The sequence below is a fragment of the Grampus griseus genome (assembly GCF_964374135.1).
Source record: "Grampus griseus genome assembly, chromosome: 11".
Taxonomy (NCBI): Eukaryota; Metazoa; Chordata; class Mammalia; order Artiodactyla; family Delphinidae; genus Grampus; species Grampus griseus.
The window spans coordinates 101,966,964-101,980,964 of NC_139005.1; the positions used below are offsets into that span (position 1 = coordinate 101,966,964).

At 62.5% G+C, this 14,001-nt stretch overlaps 1 protein-coding gene across 1 annotated transcript in view; it reads right to left on the reverse strand.

The window, feature by feature from the left end:
• Positions 1 to 11,447, reverse strand: part of BRD1 (bromodomain containing 1) — a 34,678-nt gene extending 23,231 nt beyond the window's left edge. Inside the window, exons 1-2 of the mRNA XM_082665503.1 lie at positions 11,408 to 11,447; positions 6,991 to 8,395 (exon numbers count right to left, since the gene is read on the reverse strand). Of these exons, the coding sequence (XP_082521629.1) occupies positions 6,991 to 8,381 (1,391 nt within the window). The 5' untranslated portion in view covers positions 8,382 to 8,395; positions 11,408 to 11,447. The remainder of the gene's footprint in view (positions 1 to 6,990; positions 8,396 to 11,407) is intronic.
• Positions 11,448 to 14,001: the final 2,554 nt, after the last annotated feature.

Consider the following 14,001-nt stretch of genomic DNA (forward strand, 5'->3'; position numbering starts at 1 on the left):
AAACATCCTCAGGAAGACGAGCGGGGCAGCCGAGAACTGAACCTCGACAGGACAAGGAGGCTTCCCCACTGTGCACCAAACGTCAACATTTCAGGTCAGAAATTAAGGAATTTCAAGAGCACATTTTTTGAAAAGCACGATCCTGAGCTGCACAGAACTGTGCCGACACCCTCGGCTCTGCCGCGTCCAGACCCACGACGGTCCTCCTCCTTCAAGCAGTGGATGCGGCTCGAGCCTCGGTGCCGAAGGCCACGCGCCACACAGGGCAGCCCTGCCCAGGGTGCCCGGGGGAGATCCACCAAAGGGGCAGCTCCACACCAAGCACAGGCCAGGGGTCAGCGAGAGCAGCCAGGCAGACGCAGAGCCCAAGCCCCAGCGTGCCCACAGGCCCACCCGCTCGGGACACCTGGTCACGCGTTGCTACCAGAGGCAAGGCTGGAATGCCTGCCAGCAGCGGCCAGAGCATCTCCGCTGTCCCATGATGGCTCTAGCAGAGGGCACCGGGGACCCCAGGGCTCCTCGTCTGCGGTCGGGGCTGTGTTCACCTTGGGCACCCCGGAGTCGCCCTTCCGTTGGGGGCTGTTTTCACCTTTTTGACAGCGGTGTGACGGAGGGGCAGCAAAGTGCATGCATCTTAACGCACAGAGCTCGGGGGTCTCTACACACGCAGACGCGTGTTCTAACAAGCACTCAGTTATTGCAACAGTCAAATGGGGCAGCACAGATACAAGGCTGACTCGTCATGTGCTGAGCACCCCACTGAAGAAGTCAGGAAAAGACAAGACAGGAAGGTCCCAGGACCGCACACAGGTGGCGGCAACTGCCCCAAGGCCGCGCAGCGCCCTGGAAGGCTGCTGAGGGGAGCTTCCATTTTCTCCCCACCACAGCAACAGTACGGCAGGTGAAGGATGAGCGAACCGACCTCATCCTGCAAACACTCACAACATATAAGTGATTCGAATCATCGCACTTACGATGTTACGTGTCAATTAAATCTCAGTATAGCGAAGGGAAGAAACACAAAGAGCAAAAAATCATGAAACGGGAAACAACACACGAGAAAGCCTCAGCAAGACCAGAGCCGTGCTCTCTAAAAAGACTAGCGAGGAAACAAGTGGGGGCTTCCCCGGTGGCGCAGTGGCTAGGAATCCGCCTGCCAGTGCAGGGGACGCGGGTTCGAGCCCTGGCCCGGGAGGATCCCACATGCCGCAGAGCAACTAGGCCCGTGCGCCACAGCTACTGAGCCTGCGCTCTAGAGCCCGGCAGCCACAACTACTGAGCCCACACGCCTAGGGCCTGTGCTCGGCAACAAGTGAAGCCACCACAGTGAGAAGCCTGCGCACCGCAACGAAGAGCAGCCCCCGCTCGCCGCAACTAGAGAGAGCCCGCGCAGCAGCGAAGACCCAACGCAGCCAAAGAAAAAGAATGAGAAGATAAGCTGAGGAAAAACACGTGATGAGCACAGCCAAACAACCTGCCACCCACAAGCTGAGCCCGGGAAGAGAGAGACCCACCACCGGGAGAGCTGGGACTGACTCTGGTGTGCTGGCACTGCATCCAAGGGCATCGCCCAAGCCCACCCCAGACTGCAAGCCCCCCAGGGCAGGAAAACCAGAGGAACCCACCCCCATTTACAACGAGTGGTTGCTGTGACCGACGAGTGGTGGGCTGATGCGACACGAGGGGTCCCAAAAGCGAGTGGTCATTTAACGTTTGTTTCTTTTTTTTGGCTACATTTGATAAACAACGTGACCATCTAGTTTTTAAAATCTTTATATAAAAGTCACGACAAACAGGCACAAATGGCATTAAAAGCCATCCCCACCTGACACACACAGACACTGGAGGAGCACCTGGGCCACCCCGCCGGCGTCTGCAGGGAGCGGGGTCCACCCTCCCTTCTCAACACCTGCTCAGCCAGCTGGGAGGTCGGGGCACATGAGTGAAGTCCACCCGCCAGACCCGAGGAGCCTGGAGTCGGCCTCTGGAGGGAAGCGGTTCTGGGCCACACTGGCTCTGGGGTGCCCCCCGCCCGACCGCATGGACCATAGGCAGGAGCCCCAGGACCGCATCCACACCTCCCAGCCAGACCTCACCAGCACCCATGGCCACGGCCACAGCCACACAGCCAAGGCCAGGTGGCCGACCGCCCCGGGGGCCTCCCCTCGACCACTAAGCAGGTTGACAGTGACAGTCAGCTGGGCAGAGCCTCCTTTCCTGAGAAACCCCTCTCGAGCTGCCCACCTCAGTGCCCGGGCCCACAGGGCAGACCCCTCTGACACCCACACCTCCCGGTCCACGCCGGCGGGGAGAGAAGGACCCTGCTGATGGGATGCTCCCTTCCAGCCCTCGCGGGGAGGAAGGCCAGGAAGAAAAGAGCGACAGGCCACGTGGAGAGGAGCCGTCGCCTCCAGGGGCCCCCGGACCCCGGATCCGACGCCAGAAAAATCAAGAGCAGAAATCATCCGGTAGAGGCACTGGTGACACCTCGGTCACCAAGGGGCAGGGGACGCCACTCCCTTCGGGTGGGGACGCAGGGCCCCGCAGTCCCAGGCACACCTCTGTGAGCCGCGAAGGCCTGTCGCAGGGGACACAGAGGTCTGGGGATGCCCAAATCAAAGGAGGCTGAGTGGGACTGGTCCCGACTGGAGGCAGGAAGCCTCCAGGGGAGGCCGGCCCCACCCTGGGAGACACGCAGGGGCGCGTGGAAACCACCCCCAAGAGGGTAAGCGGGTTATTGGCAAGAGGGGACTCTGGGTAAAGAGCGTTTGGGTGGGGTTTTTTTTCGACTTTTGCAACATTTTATAAATTTGAAGTTATTTCTGAACAAAAAACTGAAACTGAAATGAAGACAAGATGAGATGCAATGCCGGTCTCTGTGCCTTGGAGGGGGAGGGTGCCCAAAGCACCAAGGTCCATCCCGCCATCCACTCCAGGCAGCGACTCCAAATGCTAGGATGAAAGAGAACTTCAATGCACGTCCGCCCCATCTCTGCGGAAGCAGATACGGCGAACGCGACCAGAAACTGCCGGATCCCATGACCTCGGCAGACCCTCCCCGTGGGCCGGGCCTGCTCTGTGCGCCCGGATGCGCGGCTGCGGGACGTGTGAGCACAGCAGGCCTGCTGAGCGGGGGTGACGTCAGGGCCGGGCCCAGCAGAGACCACCAGGAGGAGGGGGGCGGGGGTAAAGCGAGCAGGGCACCAGCCAGGGGGCCGCACGCCCGAGGGACACGGGGCGCGGCCCACAGCACCACGCTCAGCACTCGCTTCAGTCCTACACACACAGGAATCCCCGAGGCTGACACGCGTCAGGAGAGCCCGCGACGCAGCGGAGACACGTGGCGAAGCATCCAGAGTCCTCCCCTGCGCTCCCACGCTCCCCGCCCCGCCCCAGGAGGGCCCTCGCAGGTGCAGAGGCCGGAGCTGGCAGCCGGGACGGGGGACCTGCCCGGGGTGACGCCAGTCCCCCAGCCCCCAGTTCAAAACCAAGGAAAGCAACGAAGCCACAGGAGGGTCGGAACTAGAACACTCAGAGCAGCTCTGGGGAGACACACTGCTCGGCCCCACATCAGGCGGCACAAGCCGCCAAGGCCGCCTCCGCTGGGCTCGCCCGACGTGACCAGGAGGGACACCTGCAGGAGCGGGACACGCGGCCCGGCTTCTCCACACCGCGTGCGTTTCACGACCCGCACTTCTGACTTCTGGCTGGGTTTGTAGGGCTTCTCTCCAGGAGTCGCTCCTTAAACAGCCCTTCCCCGAGGACCCGGGCAGGCGGGCGGGAGGGCTGCCCGGGAGGGCTGCCCGGCGGCGCCCACAGAGCAGAGGTGGCACCCACATGCACGGGGCGCCCAGAGCCAGGCTCCCACCTGCAGGGGCTGACAGGCTTCTCCCATTTCCCCAGGCCACAACCCATGAGAACGTCCATAACACGTAATAAACTTAACTGCCAGAAACATGAAAAAAGACATACAAAACTCAAGTGCAAATTTCTTGCTGTTAAGTTCAACAGGCATTAAATTTGTCTGCCCAACGGCTCCCAAGCACCCGCTCTCCAGCCGTCCTCACCTGGTGTCCCAGCGGCGCCCTCAAGGGGACAGAGCCGTGACCCGGATCCTCCATGCTCATCACGCACTTCCGGTTACAGCTCATTACGCAGGAACACGCGTATCAACGAGGCCAGGCCGGATGCTCCTCCCTCGAGGCCCCTCCTCCCCAGATACACTGGGACACCCATAGCACAACCAGAGAGAGCACAGTGACCAGGTTAATTACCCCAAGGGACCCAGGTGGCTCCAACTCCATGAGTCCCTTCACCTGGCCTGGCCCCTCCCCGGTGCCCACCTCCACTGGCCCCGCCCTTCCCCTCAGGAAGCAGACGAAATGGACGAAGAAGCAGAGAGGATCCAATCAGAAGAGCGGCTACTCGAGGAAAAGGCAACACTTAACAAAGAAAGAGCACAGCACCAGCGCAGGCCAGAAAACGGAGAACACACGCCTGTTCTCCCTTCTTCAGCCCTGGCTTTTCGTATCTCCCCCAACTTTAAATATGCTGCTTCTGGGCTGGGAAAAGCATTATTCTGGTTTGAGAACAGGTGCAGGAGGAGAGACACAGACAGGCGGGCACAGCTCCACGCCACTGGGACAACTGCTCAGGAGCAGCTCATCCTCGCTGAAGGCTGGACCCTCACAGGCAAAGGGACCGAGCGGCCATGAGGACCCCGCCGGACCCAACCCACCCGCCCAGGGCAGAGCACAGCATCCCATCAACGCGCCCGCGCCACTCCTGGCCATGCAGCAGCCTGCAAGGCCTCGACCGCCCCAGCCAGCCGGCCTGACCACAGGCTCGGAGTCCTCGAACAGGTGGGCGAAGCCTCAGAACACCCGCATCTTTGTTCCGGAGTCTATTATTGAGAGACAAGAAAAGTAATCTTTGTAGCTCAGAAACACTAAACAATAAAACAAATTAAACCGACCATCTCCCTCTTGTTGAGAACAGACTATGATCTCAAAATTAGTTGGTCTGAGTTACCTTTCTTACTTGAAAGCTTTTAAACCCCTCAAGTCACAAAATCACTTACAGTTCCTGCCACACCCCCAGCCTTCTCACAGCCAACCCTCCTTCCTCTCTGCAGGGAATAAGGGGGATCCTCCTCTTCTTAGATCTCCAGAGCCCCTCTTCCAGCCCCCCTGCCCCGGGCCAGCTCCCAAGCTCGCTCAGAACGCCCACCACCCTGGTGGCAGCTCTAGACGGGTCCTGAGCCAGAGGCCGTGGAGAGCATGGAGCTTTACTCCCATCTACACGCCACTGTGCCTGGGTCCTAAGAACGGGACCAGCAGCCCAGCCGCAGCTCAGGCCACAGCTTCGGGACGAGAGCAGTGGCTGTAAGCCTGGGCCTCCCAGCACCTGCCCCGACACGCCACAGGGTGGTCTGATGTCAGGGTCTCCCGGAAACTCTGGGCAACACTGACAGCAAAGCCTGTGGCCGCGAGCACTCATCCAGGTGTGCCGTTTACGTCTGCTCCAAACCGAAGTCACAGTTTGTTCCTAAATTAGGAAAGGACAAGACGGAGCATGGCCCAGCTACTCCTCCAGCACGTGGATCAGCTCCGTCACCTGAGCTTAAGTGTTTACTCCAAAGCAAGTCGTCCTCTCCACCAGACCGGGTCATCTCAGACTCCAGGTACCCATGTTTCCCAACCGCAGATGCTTTCTCCTGCGGACGGGCTGGCAGACCCTGGGGCCGGGAACCAGGCAGGGCTGGACAGACAAGGCAGCACCTCAGACTTCTGGGTTTTCAATTTACTAGATCACATTTTTGTTTCATTTACTTCAATTTCAGTAAAGCTGAACATTTCGGGCTCTTAGATGGAAGCTCTTGATACAAATCCTATACTTTTTGACCTACAGGTAGAAATCCAAGTGGAACTGTCTTCTAAAAGTGAGACTGGCTTGTTTGCAAAGGGACACCTTGATTTTAACAGAAGGCTTCTCTGGATAAAAGGGATTATAAGCACTTTGTATTCGCTTTGAATTTACTGATTCTGTAACAGAGGTACTGTTCCGTAAAGACAAAAAAATGTCATTCTGGGAAAAAGGTCACACTTCTTCAGTAGCAGTTCCCACCACATCTCACGACCTGACAACAACCCAGAACCGCTCTCGGGAGCAGACACCCACTGACGTCTTCCCTTCATCATGCTGATGCTTTGTTTTCTTAACCAGACTGTTCTAGAGACCCATGCCCTCCCATACAGGGCTTCACTTCCTCAAAGCTCAAGCAAGTGTCTGCGTCTCTCCCAAACCACACGCGGAGAGAAGTTCATCGAGCCACTTACCTCGTACTCCAAACAAGAGCGTTCTCAGGCACAACAAGATAAAAAGCACAAGTCAGTACCAAGGAGAACCAGCAGAGGAGGAAACAAGTCCAGGGATGGGGGTGGCCAGCGGGGTCCTGACCCCACCACCGCGCACAGCTCTAGGCAAAGAACCCAACACTGCCCAGGCAATGCCGATACCATGAGAGAACAACCAGGAAAACCAGAAAGCCTGTCCCACGACAGGAAGGAGGCCAGCACCTCCCGCCTCGCGGCTCCTGTCGCCCCACTCTGATCTTTGCCCCAGGGTCAGCCTTACCCAGCCACGCTGCTTAAGTTTCCAGCAAATTTAAAAATCCCACAAGATTCCCAAATTTTGGGGAGGGAGCAGGGTGAGGAACTGTGTTCTGTCGCGTCAATGACAACAACTCCTGGGGCGCCGCGGGGCCCCAGGCCGGGGTGGCTGCAGTTGGTGTGGCCGCGGGCGCGCGCGGGCATCGAGGAAACCAGACAGACTTCCCCGTCTCACAGACTCAAGTCTTTTGCGACATCCATGCTCCCGTGAAGCGGAGACTGAAGGAGGCCACCTTGGAGAGGACCGTCAGGGCCGCACAGACAGCACGCGGTCAGACCCTGCGCGCCCTCCCAGCAGGCCCGGGCCCGCCACGCTTACCTCTGAGGGGGAATGTAGGGCGCGCACACAGGCGGCAGGGCCGCACAGGGCTCGCGGAGCGTCTTCTTGGCCTTCTTCGCTTTCTTCCTGACCTTGGACGTGGACCTGACCGTTTTGGCTGAGCTCTCCTTCCGGCAGATGCCGTTTTTCACCTCGACGTCCCCATAAATGTTCAGGGGCCGCCGCGTGCAGCCCGGGGGCGTGTGGACGTCACAGTACGCGGTCTTCCTGACGGAGAAGGTGGCCGCGCCGCCGGCCAGCTCCTTCACGGGCTCCATCTTCATGTAGAGGCCGGCCCGCTGGGCGCACGTCACGTGGAAGGCGGTGTAGCAGTTGGCCTTGTGGCACTGGATGCAGGCGCCCACGCCCTTCTGCTTGCAGAGGTAGCACGTCAGCTTCCAGCGGGCGGGGGGAATGTTCCGCACGCCGTCGATGGGCTCGATGAACACCGTGTTGGCGAAGCCGACCTCGGGGATCCACAGGGCACACACCACGTGGCCCCAGCGGTCGTCGTCCGTCTTCTTGAAGGCGCCGCCCTTGTTGGGGCACAGCACGCAGTCAGCCGGCCGGGCCCGGGACTGCAGGCAGTGGCGGCAGAGCCACTGGCCCTCGGGGATGTACGGCACGCCGTAGCACTCCTGGTGCACCGCCAGGTTGCACATGTCGCAGAAGAGGATGGCGTTGCTGTTCTGGCACTCGCCGTCCATGCACACGCAGCACACGGCGTCCTCATCAATCAGGCACTGCTGCTCCCCTTGCTTCTGCTTCTCGCAGTGCGACGCCTTCTCGAAGCGGTCCATCAGGAACTCGAACGCGCCCTGCGACACAGCCGCCACGCAGTCGCCCCTGCGCTTCTCGTTGACGATCTCCAGCCAGGCGTAGTCCTCCTCGTCCATGTCGTACTCCACCTCGTCGTCCAGCTCCTCGGCTGACTTCTCCACGAACTTGTAGTACACGGGGGGCCGCCGGGGCGCCGCCGGGGGGCTGTACTCCACCACGCGCACCTTGGGCTCGGGGAGCGCGCTGGCCGGGGCGGGGGCGCCGTGCGCGCTGGGCGGGGCGGGGGCGCCGTGCGCGCTGGGCGGGGCTTCGCTTTTCTTCTTGACCCTGTTGTTCTTGTGCCGCTTAGTTCTCAGGCACACGGGCGGCCTCTCGCTGTTTTCTTTGTTGCTGTTGCACTCGCTCATCTCCTGAGCAGTGAGGTCATCTTCTAATATGATCTCCAGAGGGTCGAAAATACTGATCCTGTGCAGGCGGCCCTCGATCTCGATCTCCACCATCCTCTGCGCTTGCGCGTAGGTCAGCGTCTCTCGCGTGGGGGAGTGCTTAGTGCTGCCGGGGGAGGAAGGGTGCCTCGCTGCAGCGCGATGACCTCGGCCTTTCCTCCTCATTTGGTACTGACTCCCTGAAACGGACGCAGAGGACACGTTAACTCCACACAGAGGACACGAGAGGCGAAAGCCACCAGGTACGCTTGGGCAGACCTAAGCAACTCGTGCTAAATCGAAACAAAACTCCCGGCAAACCTATCTCTGAGGTTTCCAAAATCACTCATCCCGGGACTCACAATGGTATCTCAACAACCTTCAACAGCCCGTTGCCCCGAGGCTGCCCCTCCCCAGGGACTCCCGGGACCAGAGGAGAGGGCAGGCGGTGAAGAGGGGCTCCCAGAGGCACACGCGATGACAAGTCCTTCCAGGATGCTGACGCCCACTGCTCACCAGTCACCTTCTTGGATCCACAGGTCACCGAGCCGACGGCCACATCCCTCACAAGCAGGGGTCGCAGCCCTGAGCTCAGGACAGCACACACACAGGGCTGGACCCCGGCAGGCTCTGGCCCCTGGCTCCCCTACTACTGCTGCCCAGGAGAGAGCCCTGAGCCCCGAAGTGGAGGTCCCGTCAGCACCCCTAGGGAGCCTGGAAGCCTCAGCAGCCTGACCACAGCCCCGTCCATCCTCTCGAGGAACGCGTCCTCCACAACCGTGTTAGGGCACAGGGCCACCAGCCACTCCGGGGCTCAAGAGGGAAGCCCCGTACTGGCCTGGGGGCAGGCTTCACCTCTGGAAGGCCTCCACCCAGCCTCTACAGGGCTCAGGAGTGGCAACCACGAAAAGCCCCCACGGGCCAGCCACCTGCCCTGCCCCTCAGAGCACTTCTCAGCTGCTGGCTTGACCACAGTGCCGGGCCCACCTCCTGCCACAGCAAGGGCCACCCCAAGACCCCCTGCGCCGCCCGCAGAGGCGCCCCCAGCCCCCCCATTCTCAGGTGCCAGCACAGGCTCAGGTGCCCGAAATCTGGGCCACAGAGACTTATGAGCACTTGCTCTTTTCAGACGTCCGCCGTCTGCCACCAACCGCATCTACTGCAGGACTCACTCGTGTGATGACTCCTGACTCTGGACCACTGCCCGCCAAGCAGGGTGGCACCTCAGGAACTGATGACAAGGATCCCTCCTCCCTCCAAACGACCACATTTTACTAACAGGAAGCAGAGTAACATTTAAGAGACTGGCTGACAACATTCCAAGGTGGAGCCCAAGGCCCACCACGGGATGGAGCCCCGAGGAGCCGGCACGGGGCGCCTCCGCACAGCGACCCACCTGGCCTCCAGGAAAAGCCCTCCCAGGGCCAGCTTCGCTGTCTCAAACCCGAGCGGAAACCCCAGCGGACCCTAAAAATGCACTTTTTAAGAGAGACCCTTCCGATTGTGGTTTTCTCTTCTGTCAAACAGAAATCCACGTTTTACGTGCAATTTGACAGGCACGGAAAACAGCACGAGCAGCCGACCCGCCGCTCACCTGCATCTCGGGGGTCTCCAGGGGCCCACGCAGCCCTGGACTCCTGTTGTGCGGTCAGCCAAGCCGCTGCCCAGCTAGCCCTGGCCCCGCCATCCCTTCTGGGGGAGAGGGGCACGGCCCCCCCACTGTCAGCACCGCAGCCTGCACGGAGGGGACGCCGGTGCGCCAGGGCACAGCGCACAGCTTCAGGGGTCCTTACTGGGGTGGGGCAGAAGCGACAGTCGGTTACTCAGCAGATGCAAAGCGAACGTGTAATTTTCTCCTCGGAAGCAGAGAACCAACAGTACTAAGCAAAATCGGCCCTTCAAAACCCACGCTCTCCCAGAGGGCACTGAAGCTCTGGACACTTAGTACCCGGAGAACAGCACTTAACGGTCGTGCAGCTGCGCAACTTGAAAGCTAGATGGTGACAGGGAAAGGAGGCGCGGGTCACTCTGCAGACCACCTCACCCGGCCATCACTTCCCGATCTCTGGCCCTCGGGCTCCACCCACACTTGACCCTTCCGCGCGGGGACAAGCGTACCCACGAGAAGGCGATCAGCAGCCTCTCCAGACCCTACTGATAGATGCACCTTGAAAAACCATGTGGCCGTAAGAGAGGCAGTCGGCACCCAGGGCCGGCTCACCTTCTCAATCAGTGCCTTTCCCGCCTGGCTTCGGACAAGCCACTTACACCCTCGTGCAGGGACGGGACTGCAGGCAGGTGAGTGCACGCAGCGCCCTCCACCCACGACCCTTCCCGGGCGGTGGGCGCCTTCTCCACGGGGGCGCCTTCTCCACGGGGGCGCGGCCTTTCGTCAAAACTCCACTGCACACCCGCAGCGCGCGCGTCCTCCGTAAATTACACCTCAATCAAGTTACTTCTTCCAAAGGGCCCCGGAGGCCGCTGAGTCCACCACCGGCTCTCAGCGCGGGATGGGGGGAGGAGGGGGCGGCGGCCCGGGTCCGCGCGCCCCTCGAGTCTTTCAAACGCGGCCCTGGAACGGGGAGTTTCCCGTCCGGGCTCAACGTGCCCAGAGCGTCCGTTACATAACGCGACCCTCGGGCAAACGCTCGGCCGGCGGACCCGAGACCCAGGCCCGCTCCCTTCTCGCCGGGCGGCCGGGCGGAAGGCGCGGCGGGCGGGACGGGCCCCAGCGCCCAGACAGCCCGCACTCCCTCCCCGTCCGGCTTCCCGCCTGCCAGCCTAGCCTCCCTCCCCGTCGGCCTCCCCGGCCGCCCAGCCTCCCGGTCCGGCCTCCCTCCCCGGCCTTCCAGCCTCCCTGCCCGGCCTCCAGGCTCCCCACCGGCCGGCCTCCCTCCTTCCCGGCCGCCCAGCCTCCCAACCCGACCCGGCCGCCAGGCCCGGCCTTCCAGCCTCACGGTCCGGCCTCCCCGCCTCGACAGCCCGGCCTCCCCTTCGGCCGGCCTCTCTCCTTTCCGGTTCCCCGGCCTCCCCGCCGCCGCCCTGACACCGCGGCCTCCCTCGGCCCCGCCGCCCGCCGCCCGCGGACAATGCGCCGCCACGGCGGCCGCCAAACATGGCGGCGGCACCAGCACCGAGAGGCCGGCGGCGGCGGCCCGCGGGAGAGCCGGGCAAGGCGGCGGCCCCGGCCCCGGCCCGTCCGACGCACTCACCTTCGGGGCCGCGGCCGCGGGAGCCGGGCGGCGGGCGCGGGGGCCGGCGCGGCCGAGGCGGCGCTAATGGCGCCCGCGGCTCCTCCGCCAACGGCCGCGCAGGCCCGGCCCGCCGCCGCTCTGGGCGCGGGCTCCTGGCGGCGGCGGCCCGGCCCGGCTCGGCTCGGCGGCCGCAGGCTCTCGGGCGGCGGCTCGCGCGGGCGGTGGGGCCGGACGGAGGCCCGGCGCGGGGGCCCGGCCGGCGGGCGGCGGCGGCGGCGGCGGCGACGGCGACGGCGACGGGGCGCTGGCGCGGGGCTGCTCGGACGCCCGGGCCGGCTCGCTTGCTCCCCAGCGAAGCAAACAATGCGGCGAGCGCTCCGCCCGGCGCGCTGCGTGCGAAACGCGCCCCGCCCGCCGCCGCCATGACGCGCGGCCGCCGCCGGGGCCGGGGGGAGGGGACGGGAGCGGAGGAGAGCGGAGCGGAGGGGAGGGGAGGGGAGCGGAGCGGAGGGGAGCGGAGGGGGGAGGGCCTGGGGGGAGGGGCGAACGGGCGGAGGTGGGGAGGGGCGACCGGCCAGAGGGGCCACCGGCCGGGTGATGGGGCGCCGGACCCCGGGGCTGGGGGATCATCGGAGGTGGCGCGGGGTTCAAGGGAGAGGGGCGCCGGGCGGGCGATGGGTTCGCCGGCACCGGGGCTGGGGGGGTTATCTAAGGGGGCGCCGGACACGGGGGCTTGGAGGCCTGAGGGGGCGCGGCGTTCAAGGGAGAGGCCAGCCGGCGCTGGGCAGAGGGGCTGGGGCGCGCCTGAGGGGGCGCGGGATTTGAGGGAGGGGTGCCGCACACCGGGTCTGGAGGCATCTGAGGGGGTGCCAGGCGGGGGAAGGGCGTGAGGGGAGGCCCCTGGGGAGGGGATGAAGAGGTGGGGGCCAGAGCGGGAGAAGGGGGCACTGGATGGGTCAGGCCCGGCTGAGTGTTCGGGGGACCTGGGGCAGTGCCGGGCGTGGGGCAAAGGGAGCCCAGACCACAGCGTGGTGGAGACCCGAGTGGGCGCCCCATGGGGTCGGGCTGGGCCAGGCAGGGGATTGGGGGGAGCCCGAGGGGCCCATGCTGGGCAGGATTATTCGCTGGTGGAGAGGAAGCGGGTGCTGGTAGGGGTGGGGGAAGCAGCGGGGCGCACTGGGGAATGGGGGCTGCCGGGCGACCCAGCTGGCCCTCCTTCAGGAGTTACAGGCCTAGGATGGGGCCTATAGGTCCGGACCACCCGCTTGGGCTCCAGGTAGAACAGAAAGGGCCCCTGCGCAGCAGTAGTTTAGAGACCTGAGTCTTGGTCGCTGCCACTGGCTGCTTCTACTGTGGCCTTTGCTTCAACGCCAAAATTCAGAGGTTTCATGACAGTTTTCATCCCGAGATTAGTCCCGAAGGGCTTTGGGAGGAGGGAGAAACCTAGATGTTTCCTTGGTTTCCGTGAGGATTTGAGGTTAGTGCAGTGCCCGTGAAGGAGCCCAGCCCTGGGGAAAAGGAGCAGCAGGTGCCCCCCTCCCCGACAAGCAGGGGAGGCCCCTCAGTAGGAGGAACATGCCCCCCAGGCAGAGGCTGGGTCCTTCTGAGCCGGTGAGACCTTACCCCGCGTGGGCAGGCAGGGCGGGCTCCGCTGCTTAGGCTCTTCCAGCAAACGCGCTATCGAGAGCAGGCTGGCCACGTCCACCCAAGTGTCCTAGCTGGGGGCCCTTTGCTGACCAGAACTTGTGCCCCATTGCATCCAGTGTACAAGTAGGAAAGTGAAGGCTTGGAGGGTCACTCAGCCAAGGTCACCCAGTGGTCAAGTTCCTGAGCAAGGTCCCAGCTCCAGACACACCCTTGAGCCAAGGTGAGGCAGGCCCAGCAGTGGGCCCCGACCACGTCTGCACCAGAGGCAGGAGCCGCAAGTATGTCCTCCGCTCTTCCAGATGTCTGCTATCTGAGTCAGTGGAGAGCAAGCACACGGGGCCTGCACCCTTCTCCACCCCAGGCAAGGCAGATGCAAACCAGGAAGCTGGAGGCCGTGTTGTGAAAGAAGAGAGACAGGAAACAGGAGAGAGGCGGAGAGGATGGCGTCTCCACCAACCGAAGTGACGCCCAGGAGGAGTGAAGGCATGTCATAGTGGCCTTCTGGAATTCCAAGGATGAAGAGACTAGCCTAAAAACCGTCAGAGAGGGACTTCTCTGGTGGTCCAGTGGGTAAGGCTCTGCGCTGCCATGCAGAGGGCCAGGGTTTAATCCCACATGCATGCTGCAACTGGAAAAAAAAAAAAAAAAGATCCTACACGCTGCAACTAAGACCTGGTGCAGCCAAATAAATGAATAAATTTTTTAATTAAAAAAATTAAATTGGAAAGAAGAGTAAAGTTATTTTCTAAAAACCCTTCAGAGGGGAAGGATCTTCTTTAATCAGACTGAACCTGATTGTCAGTTGGCAAAGGGGTGAAACTGTCAAAATCCTAAGAGAATTTTTTTTTTTTTTTGGCCGCGTTGGGTCTTCATTGCTGCGCTGGCTTTCTCTAGTTGCGGTGAGTGGGGGCTACTCTTCGTTGCAGTGCACGGGCTTCTCATTGCAGTGACTTCTCTTGTTGCGG